This window comes from Lithobates pipiens, unplaced genomic scaffold, assembly GCF_037356315.1.
Source record: "Lithobates pipiens isolate NorthernLeopardFrog02 unplaced genomic scaffold, aLitPip1_a1.2 Scaffold_13, whole genome shotgun sequence".
NCBI classification, from domain to species: Eukaryota; Metazoa; Chordata; class Amphibia; order Anura; family Ranidae; genus Lithobates; species Lithobates pipiens.
Genome location: NW_027507718.1, coordinates 484,158,334 through 484,179,881, shown reverse-complemented (window position 1 = coordinate 484,179,881; position 21,548 = coordinate 484,158,334). Strand labels below are relative to the sequence as shown.

Sequence of the window (21,548 nt, the reverse complement as noted above, 5' to 3'; positions counted from 1 at the left end):
GGGTACTGTGGAGCAGGGAGTTGGTGTTTTCTTCTTTCACAGCACCCAGTGATACTTTTCCTGTTTTTCATTTTTTGTAGGACCTGCTTTATCAAATGGTTCAGCAAAATGTTCAGCCAAATTTGCATACCTTCAACTCCATCCTAAAAAGCTTGAAGAAGACCGGCCCGAAAGTAATTGCAATGCAAACATTCAATGAGATGAAAGCCCTGAATATCGGTGAGACATGGAAACCTGTGCTGAGAATTTAAATACATAAGCTCAGTGCCATGTGGTCATTATTGCGTATCTGATTTTTCTTTAGCGGCCGTCTGCAGCTAGAGCAGATTGACGCGTTGTAATTATAAATCCTATAAATTGTAACTATAAATCCTTTCAATTAACATATTATTTTTCCCAGATATTTCAAATGTAATAAATGCTAGCACGTTAATAAAATAAAAAAAAAAAGTGATGAGTTTATTACATTTGTTGCATTAAAGCCTGTAGATAATTGCAGCAGGGATCAGGCATCAGGGCAAAACAAGCATTCTCCTATCAAAACAAAACCGATGTCTGCACCACACAATTCAGCAACTGGAGAGGCAGTTTGGTGTTGGCTCAACAATGCCACCAGGTTTCATGTTGCACGCTAAATATGGGTTTAAGAAAATATGTGATCAAGAAGGATAAACTATATTTGTAAAGACTATTGTGTATTTTACCCTTGCTGTACTATTTAATGAAATTTATTATTTATACATTCTATGAAAATTATTTCAATAAAATATTTGAAAAAGAGGGATAAACTAAGGCTGGCTATAGATGGAGCAATTTTTATTGTGTGTGTGTTTTTTTTTTTTTTTTTTTTTTTTTCTTCTTTCTGCAACCACGGCTTGCAGGGAAGAAATTTAGCTTGTTTCCCCCATCAACACAGACAGGGGAATCCCTCCCACCGAGCCAATGTGTTGGATCATCTTGGGTACATTCCACCTGCCCATACATGGTTCCAATGCTGCTGAACCATCCGAGATTTAAACGGTCTATGGCCAGCCTAAGCCTGTGATTACAGGTTTGACTGACTACCTGATTATTTCAGCCCTACCAGGTAAAAAAATGTTTACATATTAGAGGTTTTCTATGTAATTGCAGTCCATCTACTGATGATCATTTAAGTGGATGAAGACTTTGATATCACATTTTTCATTTTCTAGAGCCAAGTCTTGCAACATTCTACCACTTGCTGGCGGTGTTTTATAGACCGGGTGAGTACATGCATTGTTTTTGGTCTGTCTGGTCTTCTGTTCCCTAAGCTAACTTAGTCCTTGAATTGTGTTAGCAACATAATATGAACATATTGATCCTGTAGCATAAAAGACAGAACAATGCAGGGGTGCCCAACCGATGGCCACATGTGGCCTGTGGTGCACTCTGATGTGGCCCGCCACCTCCTGCTCTGGGATGATGGTGGGTCAGCAAGACCAAATCGTGGGTTCCCGACCCAACACCCCAGAGCATCAGTGTAAAGAATGGAGCCGGCGGTATAGGAAGCATGCGGCTGCAGTAGAGAGCAGAGCAGCTAGTCATACCCGCTGAGGGGACAGCAGCAGCCAGCGAATAGCTGCAGGAATTTTGAGGAAGAAGTGAATATTGAGGTCAGTTTATTTATTTATTTTTATTTTTTATTATTGAAATCGAACAACAATGGGCATATCTGTTCCCTACACTGGTACTCCTGGCTACACTGGGCTAATTTCAAGCTGATCCACAGGTGAAGTGCACCTGCGGGTTACCTGCAGTGTTCTGTTTTTTTACCTGCGGGTTTGGTGCACTTTCAGAAAGTGCACCACACCTTCAAGTTATAATAGAATTCTATGGCAAAGTGCAGCTAACCCACGGGTGCACTGCACCTGCGGTGCAGGTAAACTGCAGTGCATTAGTGTGAAAGCAGCTTTGGGCCCCTTTCACATGATCAGTCCAACCTTATCCATCTGTTTATTTTTCAAGTGGACCCAATCGAATCCTCCATTCCCCTCTATGGACAACTAAAAAATAAACAGAAGGGGAATCCGTCCCCTTCTGTCTAGGTGGATAGGTTTGGAGGGGCCGTAAAGTAGAGCCTGCTGTGTCCCTGTCTGCTCTGCATATGTGGCGTGGACACAGACCTGTCGTCCACCTGCTCCGCTCATTGAGTCCTGCGACCAGTTACAAAGTCGCTTAAGTTGCCCCTCACACTTCAAAAGTTTGGGCACCCCTGGACTACAATGGATCTTGATGGTTTTTTAATTTTTTTCAATGTTTTATACTATTCTAAAAAAAAATCCACAACCTTTACTTTCTAGAAAAGTTGGCTGTTGCCTGCATGGTTGCAGTAAACCTGTGTAAACTGGCTAATCCAAAGGGGCCCATCTGTGCTAGTAGAGAAGCAGAACTGTACCACCACTGGTTCGTTCAGCCTTTGTAATATCAACCTACTTGCTATTTTTTGAAGTTTTACAACCCAAAAGGAAAAAGCGAGTGCTATGAAGCTTGCCATTCTGCTACTGCAAGTGGTCAGTAATCGTAAAAAGTGTGTAAAGATTCTATTTTATATAACAGAGTGGAACACTTAGTTGCACTAAAGAAACCATGTGCATTTTAAATTGATGTAATCGAGTAAATGGATTTTAAATGATGTAATAGAGTAAATCTGTTTGTTAGGTGATGCCACGGAGCAGGCTGAAATTCTTAGTGAGATTCTTCAAACTATCCAAGGAAAGTGCTTTACAGCCCAGGATCGAGATGATGGTATTATTATTATTTATTATTATTATTATTATTATTATTATAAAATATATATATATATATATATATATATATATATATATATATATATATATATATATATATATATATATATATTTTTATATAATATTTTTTTTTTTTTTTAACTCTATTGTAATTTCCTGAATCCTATAACATGGAGGAAGTGGGTCTGATCACTTCAGTCTGTTATGAGATGAAAGAAGTGAATGATGTATGGATGACCACAACATACAGACATATACAATGTAATACTGACATAAAATCACACAGATAGGTTAGACTTGATGGACTTGTGTCCTTTTTTTTTTTTTTTTTCCAACCTTATTAAATACATGAATCGGAGAATTAAAAGTGTATCAAACCCAAAAACGGTAATATAATATATTGCAATTTAGCTGTCCTTCGATGTGGTGGTTGTATTCATTTTTTCTTTTTTCATGCTTTCTTTTCCATTTCTACCTGGTGATTGACCACGCTAACTCACAGTACAAAGTACAAAATACTTCCCCATCTACATAGCATGAGGGTGTTCTGTAGTTCAGAGACAACTAGGCGAGCTTGATCAGACTACTTGATAACACTGCCGAATGAGCAGGACAGCACTAGATTTCTGACAGGTTAAAAAAAATAATAGATTTTTTTTTTGCACTTATTGAACAGATATATCGTATTTGCTGTCGCACTTTGAAGGACAATTGTGCTGCCATGCAACACTGTACCCAAATTAAATTTGTATCATTTTCTTGAGACGGATACAGCTTTGTTTTTTTTTTTGTTTTTTTGGGGGTATTTAATCACCACTGGGTTTTTTATTTTTTTTGCTAAACGTAAAAAGACCATAAACTTTGAAAAAAAAAATGTTTTTTTCTTTAGTTTCCGTTATAAAATTTTGAAAATAAGTAATTTTTCTGCTTCACTGATGGGCACTGGCAAGGCCAAATGGAAATTGGACAACAAAATGGTAACTTTTATATATATATATATATATATATATTTTTTTTTTATAATTGGTATTTTATTGTTATTTTCAAAATTGAACAAAAAGGAGAAACAACATAAAAAATCAACATACATAGGGAAAATAAGGGGAAAAGAAAAAAAAAGGGGGGGGGGGGGGGATACATACAACCTAGTCAAGTTACATGTAAGCATACATGGTGGCAGAGAGTTACTTCATTCACCATTCAACAAACCCAGGGCATCACCCTTCCCACTCTCCAGACATTCGATCCACATGAGCAGGTCCCTCTCCCCTACTAGAAGAGGGTGGGGTGCCCCCTTAACACTGTTAAAGCTTTACAAGTGACTCCTACCGCATAGTAAAAAGGGAAGAACATATTAAGTCAACCAAAACCAAACATCTTCCATTAGACTATGTATAGAGGCAAAGGGGAGACAGAAAGAGAAGAGAGTTGGGATGGGGGTGGGAAAGGAAGTGTGAACATCATGACTCACCGGATTATGCGTTCAGCTCACCAGCAGAAGGTGCGTTCGGAGGAGGAAGGTTCGCCTGGACAAGTCTCCCAAATTCAGGGTCTGCTAGGGCAAGAAGCGTGACATCTAAACTGGATGTAACCACAGTTGCGGTTTGGACATGGGCCTTCCATGGTGCCCACGTATGCTCAAATTTCTCCCTGGTGTCCCTACAAGTGGCCATCCAGCTCTCTGCTTCCATTATCTCCCCCACCTTCCCCAACCAGTCCTGCTCGCTTGGAATTTGCAAGCTCTTCCAATATAGTGGTACTAAACGTTTGGCTGCATTGAGGAGATGGGGGAGTACACTCTTTTTTTTTTTTTTTTTATAACGTGATGGAGGCATAGTGGGTATGTGCAGCAAGAAGTGCTTAGCCAGGGCTGGGATATCAATACCCAGACTGTCTGACACGTGTTTGCGAACCATATTCCAGAATGGTGCTAGCACAGGGCACTCCCACCAAATATGGAGGAAGGTGCCTTTCATTCCACATCCCCTCCAGCATACATCCGGAGTGTTTGGGAAGATTCTAGCCAGGGTGACGGGTACCCTGTACCACCTGGATAAAAGTTTATAGTTATTTTCTTGAGTCTTAGTCTATCGAGCTGGTATGTGTTAGGCGGTATAGACAATGTAACTGGTCGCCTGTAAATTCATGTTGGAGGTCCTTTTCCCAGTCCGTAATATAGCGTGGTTTTCGGAGTAGGTGTGGCTGATTCTAGCAGCCCATACATCTCCGAGATCCCGTGTGTCAGAGGCTCCGCGGATGCCCACATGTTCTCTAAGGCTGTCAGGGTGACCCGAAGTGGTGTCTGTCTACAGTGCTTGGTTATAAAGGCCTCCAGTTGGCGATGCCTCCAGAAATCAAAGGGGAAGCTGCCATATCGCTCCCTTAAAGTAGAAAGTGGTACCACCGCCCCTCCCTCCACAAATCTGTCCAGGCTGACCTTCCCATCCCGTATCCACGAACCAAACGCGGCCATCTGTTCGCCTGGGGGGAACCACGGGTACCCACTCACCGGTGTCAGAGGGGATAACTGTGGTGCTAGTGCAAAGCGTGTGTTAACCCTATCCCATGTTTCCAGGGGATAGGGTAGTATCGTCATTTTCAAAATATTTGTTCGTCCCACCCAGGTAAAAAGTGATTTGTCCCAAGTGGACAAATCCGTTGAAATCTTCTGCATTAGGGGCAAATATAAAAATTGTGTGCATACAGGGAGTCAGTACTATCCTTGAGCTGGACACCCAGATATTTTAAGGAGGGGGCAGCCCATGTGAATGGAAATGAGCCCTTGAAGGTGTCCCCCCCAAAGCCGGGGGAACGGCGATCGGCAGTATCTCTGATTTGGAATAATTTATCCGAAAATTGGATACCTCTCCGTACGCCTGTAGTTCTCCCATCAGATTCGGCAACGAGACCAGAGGGTCCACCACGTGAAACAATATGTCGTCCGCATAAGCAGAAAGTTTGTACTCTAAGGAGCCATCACCCCCTTGACACTGGGATTGTCTCTGACCCTCTGTAATAATGGTTCCAAAACCAGTGCAAATAGAAGGGGTGAGAGCGGGCAGCCCTGTCTCGTGCCGTTACGAATAGGGAATGATGAGGAGAGGCCACCATTCACCTTAACCCCGGCTGTAGGAGACACCTAAAGAGCCAAGATCCAGCGCAGCATGCGTGGGCCCAGCCCCGTACCCCTAAGCACTGCGTTCAGAAATTCCCAGTCCACGCGATCGAATGCCTTCTCTACATCTGTAGACAACACCAGGTATGGAGGCATCCGACCGTGTGTACGTGCCCAGTGGATAAGCTGGACAGCTCTAGGCATGGACTTAATCGTAGCTAAGATTTCTTCCCCTGTAATTGGGCATTCTAATTCAGTTGCCTGATCCGTAGTAAGGGTGGCGAGTCCTACGAAGGAGAGGTATGACTGTATGCGCGTCGTCTTTAGGGCTATGTCGGCCGGGGAGGAGGCCTGGTCTAAGTGGTATAGGTTCGCATAATTGCGGAACATAGGGGCTATCTTGGATGTGTGCTGTGTAGAGTCCCCAGTAGGAGAGCAAAATTTATTTACATGGGCCAGGAGTCTCTTCTTGCGAAACGCTCGGGCCTGTAGCCTGCCGCACTTGTTGCCGTGTTCATAGTAGGTGTGGGCCAGGTAGCGCAGTTTCCGGTTAATTTTCCGGTCCAGCAGTTTAGAAAATATTTGTCTGAGTTCTGTCAAACGCCTGAGCTCCGTAGAGCCCGACGTTCTTTTATGTGCAAGCTCAGCGCGTTGCAGCTCCTGCAACACCCTCAGGAAGCTCGCCCGCCTCTCTAAGTTTAGCTCCCAGTGCAATAAAGGTGCCCCGGACCACGGCTTTATGTCCCTCCCAGAGAATGCCCTTGCTCACTTCCCCATTATCATTCTCCGCGAAGTAGTGTGTCAGAGTCTCCTGCACCCCCGTCACCACCGCCAGGTCATCTAACAAGTTCTCGTTCAGTCTCCACGTCCTTGCTTTAGTCGAGGCCTGGGCTAGGGAAAGCGTAAGCGTCACAGGGGCATGATCAGAGATGGTTGAGGTCTATGGTTGCTCCCAGGATAAAATCCAAGGTGTCCTGGTCCACTAGCAGCAAATCAATTCTAGTGTACACCTTGTGTACTCCAGAGAAGTAGCTAAAGTCCCTTTCAGATGCATGTATTGCTCTCCAGCAGTCCACCAGGGCATAGTCCTGGAGGGATCTGCGGAAATGTGTCAGGAAGGCATGGGAATGTGACGATCTACTTGCGGAGGTGTCAAGTGTGGGGTCCGGGCTGACATTAAAGTCCCCTCCCAGGATTAATCTACCTTCCCTAACGTCCGCCAGTGTAGAGAGGGTTTGATCTATAAATGTAAGTTGTTGGGTGTTAGGGGCGTAGAGCGTAGCAAATGTGTATGTCTGTCCGAGGGGGGTGCCTTTCAGGAACACATACCTTATGTTCCTGGGGTTGGAACGGGCAATTTTTGTGAATGGCTATAGCCGTGCCCCTGGATTTGGGCATAGGCGAGTTACTCAGGAACCATTGCGAGAATAGGTGTGAGGGCAATTTAGGGAGAGGGGTATCGGTAAAGTGGGTCTCCTGTAAAAACACCACTTGTGCCTCCAGGCGTTTCAGTTCTAGCCACAGCCTATTTCGCTTGTTAGGGGAGCACATACCCCTCACATTATAGGACACTACCTTAAGCGTAGCCATGTTGTGTCTGAGGGTTCCGTCCAGACGACCTTCCTAGTTCTGCGGTGTCCGGCGAGACAAGATTCCGGTAGCTCCAACCTATCAGGGAGCAACAAGGTAGGCTGGAGTGAAGGGAAGCAAGAAGGGGGGGCAGAGAGGAGGATGGGGGACAAAAAACAGAAACACAGAAAAAGAAAAATGAGGGAAAGAAAAAGGAAAGCATTAGCACATCGCATAAAACAAATAACATCCTGTGGTCTAGGTCCACCTGAACCACAACAATGCAGCACAGGGGTATCAAAAACTGTTTGCCCACCGCCCCCCCCATTACAGGGGAGCAGCCAGCGCCCGGCAAAGCGCCCAATCCTGGGCTATTACCCAATATGGGTAGTCCTACGTGGGGAACGTAACTGGACATGGACAACCCGGAAAACCCCGCCCCTCACTACTCAAAACGCTGTAAGTGTCCGGGAGATAAAAAAAAAAAACCTTTTAAGTCACTGATATGCCATAAAACTTGTAGTGCACAATAAGCAACTGTGATCAACGGCAATTCCTACGGCCTTGTGCTGTGCAAATTCTGCAAAAAGTGCTGTCAGCACCCCCCCCCCCCCCCCAAAAAAAAGGGGAGGAAAATAAAACTGAAAACAATACTGACAACTAGAGGAGCCGTAGACTAGGCAAATAAGGCACACTTCGCCACTGCGTATACAGTTGGCAGCTCAGCCGTAAGCTGTGGGCTCTTGGTCAAAAGTCATCCAAGGGTTAACATGAAGAAGATGGCGGCAAGTGGAGCGCCGCTAATTCCCTGCCATGGGCTCTTGTCGCGTAGCTGTCTAGGAGGAGCGTTTGCGGTGCCGCGGAGGTCGGTTAGGTCGTGCTTGCTGCCATGGTGGGGGAGCTTGCACTGTCTGTATATTCGTGGAGAGCCTCCAATCAGGAAAGTCCACGGGGTCCAGGTTCAGTTGCAACAGAAAACGCTGAACGTCGTCCTTAGTACGCAGAGTGGCCGACTTCCCATCTCGTTCATCATGGAGGCTAAAGGGGAACCCCCATCTATAAGTAATGCCTGCTGTGCGGAGGGAGTCCAAAAGAGGGTGTAGTGCCCTGCGCTGCATCAATGTGCGCCTGGACAGATCTTGATAAAAGAACAGGCGTGCACCATCAAAGTCAAAGTAGGGGCGTTTGCGCATGAGTTGCATTATTTGGTCTTTCACCATGTATTTATGCAATTTGCAAATGATATCCCGAGGGTTATCAACTTCCTGTGACGGGGGGCGAAGGGCCCTGTGTGCCCTGTCAATTTCCACGGTTGCTGTGGGGGGGGGAGGCCTAAGAGCTCTTTAACCACTTAACAACCGCCCATTGCCGATTAACGGCTTCAGGGCGGTTGTTTAACTCTGAGAGGCCGTTAATTAACCAGAATTCTGCTCTCGCGCGCCCCCTGGGGCACGCACACGAGATCATCCGTGACCGCCGGGTCCAGTGGACCCGGCGCATCACGGATCACGGTAAACGGGCCGCTCGTCGCGGCCGTTTACCACGTGATCGCTCCGTCAAATGACGGAGTGATCACTTGTAAACAAACCTCTCTGTACCGATCGGTACAGTGGAGGGGAAAGAGATCAGTGTTAGCAGCGCTGTGGGCTGCATCTGCAGTGCCCACATCGCTGCTCACCGAATTTAACCCCTCAATTCCCTGCCAATAGTCTGCAATACCCTGCAATACTCTGCAGTACCCTGCCAATACTCTGCAATACCCTGCAGTACCCCCCATTACTCTGCAATACTCTGCAGTACCCTGCCATTACTCTGCAGTACCCTGCCATTTACTCTGCAGTACCCTGTCATTTACTCTGCAGTACCCTGCCAGTACTCTGCAGTACCCTGCCAGTACTCTGCAGTACCCTGCCAGTACTCTGCAGTCCCCCGCCATTACTCTGCAGTCCCCCGCCATTACTCTGCAGTCCCCCGCCATTACTCTGCAGTGCAATACCCCCCAATACTCTGCAATACCCGCCAATACCCCGCCAATACCCTGCCATAAATTGCCATACCCAGCCATACTCGGAGATACCCAGCCATACTCGGTGATACCCAGCCATAGACGCCTCCCCACCCCTCACCGCCCTCCGGTGCTTCTACCAACTTGCCAGTACGATCAAAGCCAGAATTTTTTTTATTTTTTATTTTTATTTCAGGCTTCCCAGCCTAGAGGTGAGATGTGGGGTCATATTGACCCCCAGATTTCACTGTAAAGATGACCTGTCATCCCATATTCCTATTACAAGGGATGTTTACATTCCTTGTATTAGGAATAAAAGTGATCAAAAATTTATTTTTGGGGAAAAAAAATGTCAAACTAAAATAAATAAAGTAAAATTAACAATAAAAAAAAAAAGAAAAAAAAAAAAATTTAAAGCGCCCCTGTCCCCATGTGCTCGCATGCAGAGGTATCGCCGCGAACGTTAGAGCAAGAGCAATAATTCTAGCCCTAGACCTCCTCTGCAACTCAAAACATGTAACCAGTAAAAAAAAAAATTAAAGCGTCGCCTATGGGGACTTTTTAAGTAGCGACGTTTGGCGCCATTCCACGGGCATGTGCAATTTTGAAGAGTGACATGTTTGATATCTATTTACTCAGCATAACTTCATCTTTCACTTTATGCAAAAATTGGGCTAACTTTACAGTGTTTTTTTTTTTTTTTTTTTTTTAAGCACAAAACTGTTTTTTTCCCCCAAAAAACGCGTTCGAAAAATTGCAACGATCCCCATTGTATTCTCCAGGGTCTTTTCTAAAAAAAATATATATAATGTTTTGGGGTTCTCTGTAATTTTCTAGCAAATAAATGATGATTTTTACATGTAGGAGAGAAATGTCAGAAGTGTCCTGGGTGCTCCAGAACGCCTGATGGCGCTCCCTGCATGTTGGGCCTCTGTATGTGGCCACACTGTAAAAGTCTCACACATGTGGTATCACCGTACTCGGGAGTAATAGCAGAATGTGTTTTGGGGTGTAATTTGTGGTATGCATATGCTGTGTGTGAGAAATAACCTGATAATATGACAATTTTGTGGGGAAAAAAAAAAAAGGAAAAAAAATCTTGATTTTGCAAAGAATTGTGGGAAAAAATGACAACTTCAAAAAACTCATCATGCCTCTTACTAAATACATTGGGATGTCTTCTTTCCAAAAAGGGGTAATTTGGGAGGTATTTGTACTTTTCTGCCATGTTGGGGTCTCAAGAATTGAAATAGGCCGTCAGTCCTTCAGGTGTGATCAATTTTCAGATATTGGCACCATAGCTTGTGGACTCTATAAATTTCACAAAGACCAAATAATATCCACCAATTTGTACTTATTTTTACCAAAGATATGTAGTAGTATAAATTTTGCCCAAAATTTATGAAGAAAAAATTACTAATCTGCTAAATTTTATAACAGAAACGAAGAAAAATTCTTTTTTTCGCCGAATTTTCTGTCTTTTTTTCTTTTATAGCACAAAAAATAAAAAACTGAGAGGTGATTAAATACCACCAAAAGAAAGCTCTATTTGTGTGAAAAAAAGGACAAAAATTTCATATAGGTCCAGTTTTGCATGACTGAGTAATTGTCATTCAAAATGTGAGAGCACCAAAAGCTGAAAATTGGTCTGGTTATTAAGGGTGTTTAAGTGCCCAGTGGTCAAGTGGTTAAAGATGCCTTGCAAGGTGGGGACAATGTCCTTAGCTCCTGTTGCCTCTGGCAATCCCCGTATGCGTATGTTATAATCATCAATTTGTGAAATCAGTGCTTCTATCTGTTGATCCTGTGCTGCGCACTTGTTCCTTAACTGTGTTATCACTGGCAAAGCTTCCTCCACTGTCTGTCCAAGGGTTTCCAGCCTATTCCCTAACTGAGTTGTGTCCTCCTTCAATTGCTCTATGTCCTACTTAAAGGCCTTCTCCACTCTAGTGGCAAAGCGGTCTAGGTCCTGTCTTGTGGGGAGAGACCAGATATGCTGCTTCAAGTCCCTATCGCCCATCAATGCTGAGGCTTCAGAGCCCTGATCGAGAGAGGCTGAAGAGCCAGGGGAATCAGGGGGAGCGGCATCCCTTACCAGCTGCGGCGTCTGTATAGGAGACCTGGCCGACTGCGGCTGAACACATGCCTCCGCCAGAACGTTCGTTCCACGTCCCTTCCCGGCCGCCATCTTGGGAGACTCGTGCTGCCCGCCTTTGCTGCCGAAATATGCCCCTATGGAGCCAATTCCAGGCTGCGAGGTACCCCGATGTCTGGAGGAGGCCCTCCGGCGCTGGGGCATGCCAGTGAGGATGGTTGTAGGGCAATATTTCCGCCGGAACAGGCTAATTTAGCTTCGGTGTGTGTGAGGAGCTCTGGGATCCTGCTTCCTCACTCGGCCATGCCCAAGCCACGCCCCCCGTAACTTTTATATTTAATATAAACCATAATGTATTTAATTTCTTTGTTTTCATGAAGTACAATTATTTTTTTTTTGATTACCTTACAATAAAAGCAATATTTAATGTACCTTTCACGTATTTACATGCTTGCATTTTTTGTTCACATGGATGTACTACAGCATACGCCCATGTAAGTGCAGCAGCGGTATCCCAATTGATGTGAATGATGCACAGAACACCCCCTTATATGGGTGTATGCTGTAGTACAACCATTTGAATTAGGTCTTACTGTTCCATATTCTTTTAATGAGATTTCTTACCTAGTTTTGTGGATTCTTCCTCTGGTGGTTATCTACATTATAGACAGTATAGCCAATGTCTCTGAAAAACAATGGCTATGAAACAGACTAAAACCTGTCTGTCTGTCTGTCCGTCCATGTCTAGATTGATTCAGTAAAGTGAGGCTTGCAAATGCTTAGCCGTTATATACAGTTGTGCTCAAAAGTTTGCATCCCCTTGGAGAATTGGTAATACGCAGTGTACCATTTTTAACCACTTGGGATCCGCGCTATTGCCAAATGACGGCATTAGCGCGGATCTACTTTTCCGGGACTACGTCTATTGACGTCGTCCCGTGTACGAGCGGCCTGCGCGCCCCCTGAGGGGCGCGCTCTGTGATCGGCGAGTCCATGAGACTCGCCTGATCACCGATCCATGCAAGGGGTCGATCCCGACCCCTTATCACGTGATCAGCTGTCAGCCAATGACAGCTGATCATGTGATAGAACGGAGCCGGTAATCGGCTATTATTCCTCCTCGCGCTGACAGCGGTAGGAGAGAAAAAAAAAGCCTATCACCGGCGGCCGTGATCGGGACATCAGTCCCGATCACGGCCAGCAATACAGCTGACCACCTGCCCCCTGCCAGTGCCCACCTGCCTACCGCAGTGCCATCCTGAATAAAAGTAAGTGCCACCCAGCAGTGCCCACAGTGCCATCCAGCAGTGCCACCCACAGTGCCCACAATCTGCCTCAAAGGTGCTGCACCCCAGTGCCGCCCATCAGTGCCCAGCAGTGCCACCTATCAGAGCCACCTATCAGTGCCACCTATCAGTGCCCATCAGTCCCATCTATCAGTGGTACCTATCAGTGCCCATCCGTGCCACCCATCCGTGCCACTTATCTGTGCCACCCATCCACGCCATCTTATCTGTGCCCATCTGTGCCCATCGGTGCCGCCTTAACTATGCCTATCAGTGCCCACCAGTGCAGCCCATCAGTGCCCACCAATGCAGCCCATCAGTGCCCACCAATGCAGCCATCAGTGCCGCCTAATCGGCGCACTTCAATGAAGGAGAAAAATGACCCGTTTGCAAAATTTTATAACAAACTATTAAAACATGAATTTTTTATTTTTTTTTGCATCTTTTTTTGTTTGTTTTAGCAAAAAATAAAACTCCGAGCTGTAACTAAATACCACCAAAAGAAAGCTCTATTTGTGGGAAAAAAATGATAAAAATTTCATTTGGGTACAGTGTTGTATGACCGCGTAATTGTCATTCAAAGTGCATCAGCGCTGAAAGCTGAAAATTGGTCTGGGACTGAGGGGGGTTTAAGTGCCCAGTAAGCAAGTGGTTAAAGACCACACAAGTGAGCAGGAAAAACACGTTTCTTCTATTTCTTATGGGGTTCATATTGGGTAACTGTAGGTGATAACAGAATGGCACAATCATAAAATGAAACCTGGCAACGTAAATAAATTAAATGACCCATTCAAAAGTGCACCTCCTTCGTTCTTGATAATGTGTATTGCCTCCTTTTAGTATCAATAACAGCGTGCTGTCTTTTGTAATAGTTGTCTATGAGGTCCTGAATTCTTGCAGGTGGTATAGCTGACAAAATGCCTCCAGGTCATGCAAAGTCTTTGGTCCTTTTGCAAAAACTGCACATTTGAGATATCCCCAGAGTTTTTGTTTTGCATAATGTGAAAAATGACAATACGCAGAGTAAATCGATGCCTAACATGTCGCGCTTTAAAATTGTGCAAACCCGTGGAATGGCGCCAAACTTTGGTACTTAAGTCTCCATAGACAACGCTTACATTTTCTTTTTTTTACAGGTTACCTGTTTAGAGTTACAGAGGAAATCTTGGGATAGAATTATTGCTCTGTGGATGATTAAATGCCTTTTCATATGCGGGCGCAACGTAGGTATGCGTTCGCTTCTGCGTGCGAGCTTGAGGGGACGGGGGCACTTAAAAAAAAAAATGTTGTTTCTTTTTATTTTTACACTTTTTTTCCCTTTTTAATTTATTATTTTTTTTTTTTTGGATCACTTTTATTCCTATTACAAGGAACGTAAACATTCCTTGTAATATGAATAGGGCATGTCCGGTCCTCTTTATGGAGAGATTTGGGGTCTATAAGGCCCCACATCTCTTCTCTAGGCTGGAAAGCCTGAGGTCAAAATAAATAGTTTTTATTTATTTATCCGGCCAGATGTGACGTCGTAACCTTGCGCCTGGGCCTCCGAGAGTCATAGAGACTGCCGGGGACCATCTGGTCCTTGGTATTCTCTATGGTGAACTTCCACCACTGGTGGATTCCTTCTCCGGCTTGCCGATCGCACGGGCAAGCCGCTAGAAACGCCAGAGGGTGGTGATAGGGAGGGCTACCTGTAAAGACAATTGAGTGACTGAACAGCCGCTATGATTGTTCTTACTGTGCAGGCAATCGGGGGCGTAAAAAAAAATGATATCTGAATGATGCGTGCAGCTGCAGGCATCATTCAGATATCTCCACTCAAATTCCAGGACATAATATGATGTACTGCGGGTGGGAAGTGGTTCAATAAAAGACAGTTTTTTGGCATGATCGTTCATATTTTTAATATCAAAGAAAACATTGAGGCGCTGGTCTGTGATCCTTTCTATAACCAATATGGCTGATACCAGTAGTGAACCATATAAAAATAAAATTGCCCTGATCAAACAATTGACATGTGCAGCAGTAAACATTAAAATCATCTATCCAACAGTGAATAACTAAATATAGCAGTGTATATCAATCCTATAAGCAATAACCTTCTAAATCAAAAGAAATATGTAAACCATGCTTAATCATAAAGTGCAAGTGCTGCAAAAAAGTGCACAATATTGTGCTATGAATGCAGAAAAAGTAAATGTCCAATCAAAAAAAGCTAGCTGTAATTGGGGGGGGGAATACAAATGCACACCACACTTTTCACATTTATTTGTAAAAAAAATGTTGAAAACCATTTATCATTTTCCTTCCACTTCACAATTATGTCCCACTTTGTGTTGGCATATCACATAAAATCCCCAAAAAATACATTTACATTTATTTTTGATTGTAACATGACAAATGTGCAAAGTTTCAAGGGGAATGAATAGTTTTTCAAGGCACTGTAATTTTTAAATCTTATATACCACAGCTGGGATTTCTGGGCTGTGATAATACAACCCTATTGTATCCACTTGCTGACCAGGCACGTACCTGGTACGTCACTGGTCTTCAAGAAGTTGTACCAGGATGATGCCTGCAGCTACCATTTTTTTTTTTTTTTTTTGTTTTAGAACAGACGGTCAGCTCTCTTGTAATAGCAATCAGTGCAGCTAACTAGCTTCTCGATTGCTATTACAATCAGCGGGAGGGCGTGTGCCCCTGCCACCACCTTCTTTGGCTTCCTCAGGCTCTCTTGTCCCACCGGGAGGCCCGAGCAATCAGCCGACACATCCGCTGGTTGGTCAGACAGCCAAAAGAAGCCGGTATCAGCTTTTATCATCTCTCTGCTATGGTAACCTGGAAGCGATGACCTGTCATCGCTTCCAGGTAACTGGGATGTAAACTGCACCATTTTTAAAAACTCAAAAGCATTCCAAAACACTGATCTTGCATTTTTGAAAGCTTTTAATTCAGAGGGGGGATTTACAGTCTTATTGAGTATAGATCCCTCCATAAAGAGTACCTGTCACAGGTTTATTGCTGTCACAATGATGTTTACATTCCTTGTGACAGCAATAGAATTGATCAAAATTAAAAAAATTAAATAAAATCCCCATTGCTTGCAAGCATGTGTCTGTCCCGCACGCACGCAAATGGCGATCACCCCACACTTGAGGTATTAATGCAAACGTCAGATCATGGGCAGTAATTCTAGCACCAGACCTTCTGTGTAAATCTAAAGTGGTAACCTGTAAAATCATTTAAAGCGTAGCCTATGGATAGGCGTTTGTTGCTGCTGCATGGCAATTTTAAAGCTTGACATGTTTGGTATCTATTTACTTGGCATAACAGCAAAAAAACGGATTGTTATATGTAAACAAAAAGTGCCAGAAAAAGCCTGGTTATGCTTATCGGCTTTTTGAATAGAACTTTTATCCTGGTGTTTTGGATTTATGAATTGAGCCCTATGTCTTCAAAGTAAAGCAACCTACTAGTATGGTGGTCACTGGTAGAATCAAAGATGGGCGCGTAGAGTAGCGTAACGAACTCCACCTTTGGGAGAGCAATCAAGACCTAGGACTTTCATCTTGAAAACCTTGAACTATAAAGATAAACATGATACTACAAAGAGCTAGACAACTAATAGATATACGGATGAATGGTTCAAAGATATGTTTTAGTTTTTTTCCTGATTTTTCAGTAAATGTACAGCACATAAGGGTGGGATTTGTGGAGGTGAAGCAACGATTGAGGCAGTTGGAACTGACTTATGCTATGCTGTTTCCAGCTAGGTTAAGAGTAAAGACACAGGACAATACTTTTTTTTTTTTTTGTTTACATCACCAGACGCAGCATCTCAAATAGTTGGATAGCTATATGCATTCAAAGTATTTTTTCAAATTAAAGTGGAGGGCCACCCTGAAAAAAAAGAGCATTAATATTATTTAAAAAAAAAACACTTAAAAAAATATATATTTTTTTACCTGGTCAGAAATCGCTGTTGCTAGGCAGTCTTCCTAATCTGCCTTCTTCCTGCTCCTCTGTGATCTTCGGTCTTCTTGGTAATGGGGCACGCTGTGTTCAGGGAACTGTGTGTTCCCTAACACAGCGCGTCCCATTCACAAAGCGCTGCACGACTCGCACATGCGCAGTAGGAAATGGGCAGTGAAGCCGCAAGGCTCCACTGCCTGTTTCCCTTAGTTCCCTTAGTACGTTTTTTTTTATTTTATTTTTTTTTTTTTTAGCTGCTGACTTTTAAAAAAAAAATTTTTTATAGCTGAAACACCGCTTTAATTACGTTAAATGCTATGTAAAATGTAATATTCTATATATATATATATATATATATATATATATATATATATATATATATATATATATATATATATATATATATATATATATATATTTTTTTTTTTTTTCTTTATCTCCTTCCTCCCACTTTTCTTTTTTCTTTTTTTCTTTTTTTGGTCAGGGTGGGCTCTCTTGGATCATATAACCCCTATGAGTGTTTTTATGTTTTTTGGTGATTGTCATTGTCTTAAGGGTTTTGTTCTATGTTTGTGTGTCGGTCTTTGTTTTATTTGTTTTACATGCTAGTCTGTCTATAACTCTCATCACATATTTATCTACTAATTCTAGCTCCAGGCTCATGTCTCAGATCTCCTTTCTTCCCTCTCCCTTTTTTCTCCCTCCCCTTACCCTCTCTGTCACTGATATTGTGGGTATTAAATGATGGATGGCCCTATAAAAAAAAAAAATAGGAATATAGTTTGATAAAAATCCGGCCTTTTCTCCCATCTTATCTTTCTTTTATCTCCTTACGCTCTTGTTTTTCTACTATATGACCATATGGATATAGTTTGTAAGGGGAATATAACTGAAGTTAAAATTATACGGTGATATTGCTTGTTGACCCCTCAGAGATGCAATAATCTCGTGGAATGTTAGCGGTCTGGGTAATCCTTTAAAGAGGCAAGCTGTTTTTACCTCATTAGCGAGATTCACGCCTTCTGTAATCTGCCTTCAGGAAACTCATCTACTTTCTCATACTGTACATTACTTAAAAAAAAATAAAAAAAATAATAAGTTTAAAACTCCATTCCATTCGACGTTTACATCATATGCTCGAGGAGTATCTATACTTATAGCTAATACAATTGATTTTCAATGCAGGCGGGTTAAGAAGGACTGTGGGGGTCAATATATTTTTCTGTACTGCCTATTGGCTGGTCAAAGGTGTGTATTGGCTAATATATACATTCCACCTCCATATACCCCGGAAATTCTTAAGGAACTTGTAGTGTTTGTATCTGATAAATTAGTCTATGTATAGTAACCAGTGATTTCAAGAACTATATGGATGCCTCAATGAACAAATTCTCCTTGTAAGCAATACCCACAAGGGACCACAACCTTTGCTAAATATATAGAGGAAATGGGATTGCATGATCTTTGGACCAGGCACTTTTCATGCTATTCAGGTACATATAAAACTTTATCTAGAATAGATCTGGCACTAGGGTCTATCTTTCTGCTGCCACATCTAGTCAAGATTAAATATGAGGCAAGAGGTATTTCAGATCCTTCTCCTTTATGTCACTCTTGTGTAGTGGCGGCTCCTGAAGAGCATGCGCTATTGCGTTTTTCAAAGTTATGCCTGAACTGCAGTTTGGTTTGGGTACAATTTAGAGGTCGACCGGTATGGGTTTTTTTCTGTCCGATGCTGATATTTAGAAATCACGGCAGCCAATATACGATGCCAATTTTTACATTTATTTTTTTTTTTTTTTTTTTTTTTTTGGGCCTTTTTTTTTTTTTTTTTCCTTTTGCACCATCCCCCCCCCCCCCCCTTCATCTCATAAAATCTAACAGACACCTTTCACACTGGGGTGTTTTTCAAGCGCTTTTGGGCTAAAAATAGCACCTGTAAAGTGCCTGCAAAATGGCTCCCCTGCAGTCTGTGTGATAGAGCAGCACCTTTTGGAGTGGTGTATACCGCTCCTCCACCACTCCTGCCCATTGATATGAATGGGCACCACTGCCAAAGCACATGCAATGAGATTTGGCAGCGGCGCTTCACGGGCGCATTTTAACCTCTTCCTCGGCCTCTAGCTGGGATATATGCGCCCCACTAGCAGCCGAATAGCACCGCTAAAATGACAGTAAAGTGCCGATAAAACTAGCATCGTTTTACCGTCAACGCTTGCCCGCTCCAGTGTGAAAGCAGCCTTAAGTGATACAGAAAATTTCTTACATTTGAACATTTATTAAACAAAACAAACCTCCAATCAGTTTACTTGTATGTATATATAAAGGTGCATACAAACTAGTGCTAAAGATACAATTAACTAATTAGTTGCACGTGGCGCTGTTACCTGTGTGCCTTTCAGTCAACACTCCCTAATCTTCTAAAAAATCCTATCCCACATCATACAAAATGTGATAATTAATAAACACTTAGGTGAATACCCAAATTTACATTTAGATTAAGTATACAGTGACATAAATGAGCAAACGTGAGTATAGTCCATCTGCCAAATACTAAAAAAATGTAGAATATAAAAAAATATTATCTATAAAAATAAAGCAAAAAAAAATATATATATATATATAATATCCAAATAATAAAGAGTCTTTTTATAGAAGCGTGAACAAGTCTCCAGTGTTTAAATCTCCTTATACACGTGACTCCTTCACCACACCATCCGTGCTTAATGACCCCCCTTCGTGAAAAAACTCACCAAATGCTAAGCCTTACACTCTCGTGTGAGGCAAAAGGGCTTGCAACAGATCTCTCAAGATGTAATTCAGATATCAGCTCATCCGATTTTATCTTCTTCAATTGCGTACTTCAATGTGTATATATAAATACCTCAAAGAAAAATCACAGAGGGAGACCCCAATAGTGTAATACTGCAATCACTCTTTAATGTAAAAAATCGCACTCTATATGCACTCACATGAACTTAAAAGGGTAAAATCACTTCAAAAGGATAAAGAAACTTGCTTCACAAATCCACTCCACAACAGCATTCTGAATACGTCGGGGCATTGGTGGTCACAGCGGACTTATTAGATACGATACTGGATCACTTAATCTCACCCCTCCTCGTGCGTCCCGCCTGGTCCCACACAGCAGGTCCGTTCGAAAAAGGCGCCTTCAGATCAGATGATTCAGTTCACTTAGTCCTGTACCTCCTTCCCAGCTCCGTGTATGTCAGCTCAATGTTCACCAGATAGCCACGCCCCCGACATGTTTCGTCATATCAGACTTATTCATGGGAATCCCATGAATAAGTCTGATATGACGAAACATGTCGGGGGCGTGGCTATCTGGTGAACATTGAGCTGACATACACGGAGCTGGGAAGGAGGTACAGGACTAAGTGAACTGAATCATCTGATCTGAAGGCGCCTTTTTCGAACGGACCTGCTGTGTGGGACCAGGCGGGACGCACGAGGAGGGGTGAGATTAAGTGATCCAGTATCGTATCTAATAAGTCCGCTGTGACCACCAATGCCCCGACGTATTCAGAATGCTGTTGTGGAGTGGATTTGTGAAGCAAGTTTCTTTATCCTTTTGAAGTGATTTTACCCTTTTAAGTTCATGTGAGTGCATATAGAGTGCGATTTTTTACATTAAAGAGTGATTGCAGTATTACACTATTGGGGTCTCCCTCTGTGATTTTTCTTTGAGGTATTTATATATACACATTGAAGTACGCAATTGGAGAAGATAAAATCGGATGAGCTGATATCTGAATTACATCTTGAGAGATCTGTTGCAAGCCCTTTTGCCTCACACGAGAGTGTAAGGCTTAGCATTTGGTGAGTTTTTTCACGAAGGGGGGTCATTAAGCACGGATGGTGTGGTGAAGGAGTCACGTGTATAAGGAGATTTAAACACTGGAGACTTGTTCACGCTTCTATAAAAAGACTCTTTATTATTTGGATATTATATATATATATATTTTTGCTTTATTTTTATAGATAATATTTTTTTTATATTCTAGATTTTTTTAGTATTTGGCGGATGGACTATACTCACGTTTGCTCATTTATGTCACTGTATACTTAATCTAAATGTAAATTTGGGTATTCACCTAAGTGTTTATTAATTATCACATTTTGTATGATGTGGGATAGGATTTTTTAGAAGATTAGGGAGTGTTGACTGAAAGGCACACAGGTAACAGCGCCACGTGCAACTAATTAGTTAATTGTATCTTTAGCACTAGTTTGTATGCACCTTTATATATTTTGACAGTTTGTAACAAGTGGCAGCTAAGGTGTAGAATTCGTGTCATTTAAGCGCTGTGGTGATACACTAGGTAAAGGGTTTGGTGTGTGTGTATCTTTAATAATTTACTTGTATGTATAATTTAGATAAATATATATATTAAATAAAAACAGGTAATCAAAACTTTTGGACAAAAAAATGGGCTAACTTTACTGTTTTTTATTTTTATTTTTTTGTTTTTTTGTAAATCATTAGTGTATTTATTTTAATTTTTTTTTGTTATAATCTGCCTTTTTATCAGCACAATCGGCCGATGCCGGTTAATTAAAAAACGGCAAATATCGGCCGATATATCGCTCGACCTCTAGTACAACTGTCTAAATTTGAACTTCAGCATCAGTCTGACTGGACTGAGATGTTCAGCCTGGCCACAGGGGGGCACTGTCTCTTCTGGCAGTCATGGAACTATGGTCTGGTTAGGTGCTT

The 21,548-nt window shown here is 42.6% G+C and overlaps 1 protein-coding gene across 1 annotated transcript in view; it reads left to right on the top strand.

The window, feature by feature from the left end:
- The window catches only part of PTCD3 (pentatricopeptide repeat domain 3), a 141,918-nt gene that overhangs the window by 66,820 nt on the left and 53,550 nt on the right, over positions 1-21,548 (top strand). The window contains exons 13-15 of the mRNA XM_077477980.1: positions 81-219; positions 1,194-1,244; positions 2,680-2,766. Coding sequence (XP_077334106.1) covers positions 81-219; positions 1,194-1,244; positions 2,680-2,766 — 277 coding nt within the window. The remainder of the gene's footprint in view (positions 1-80; positions 220-1,193; positions 1,245-2,679; positions 2,767-21,548) is intronic.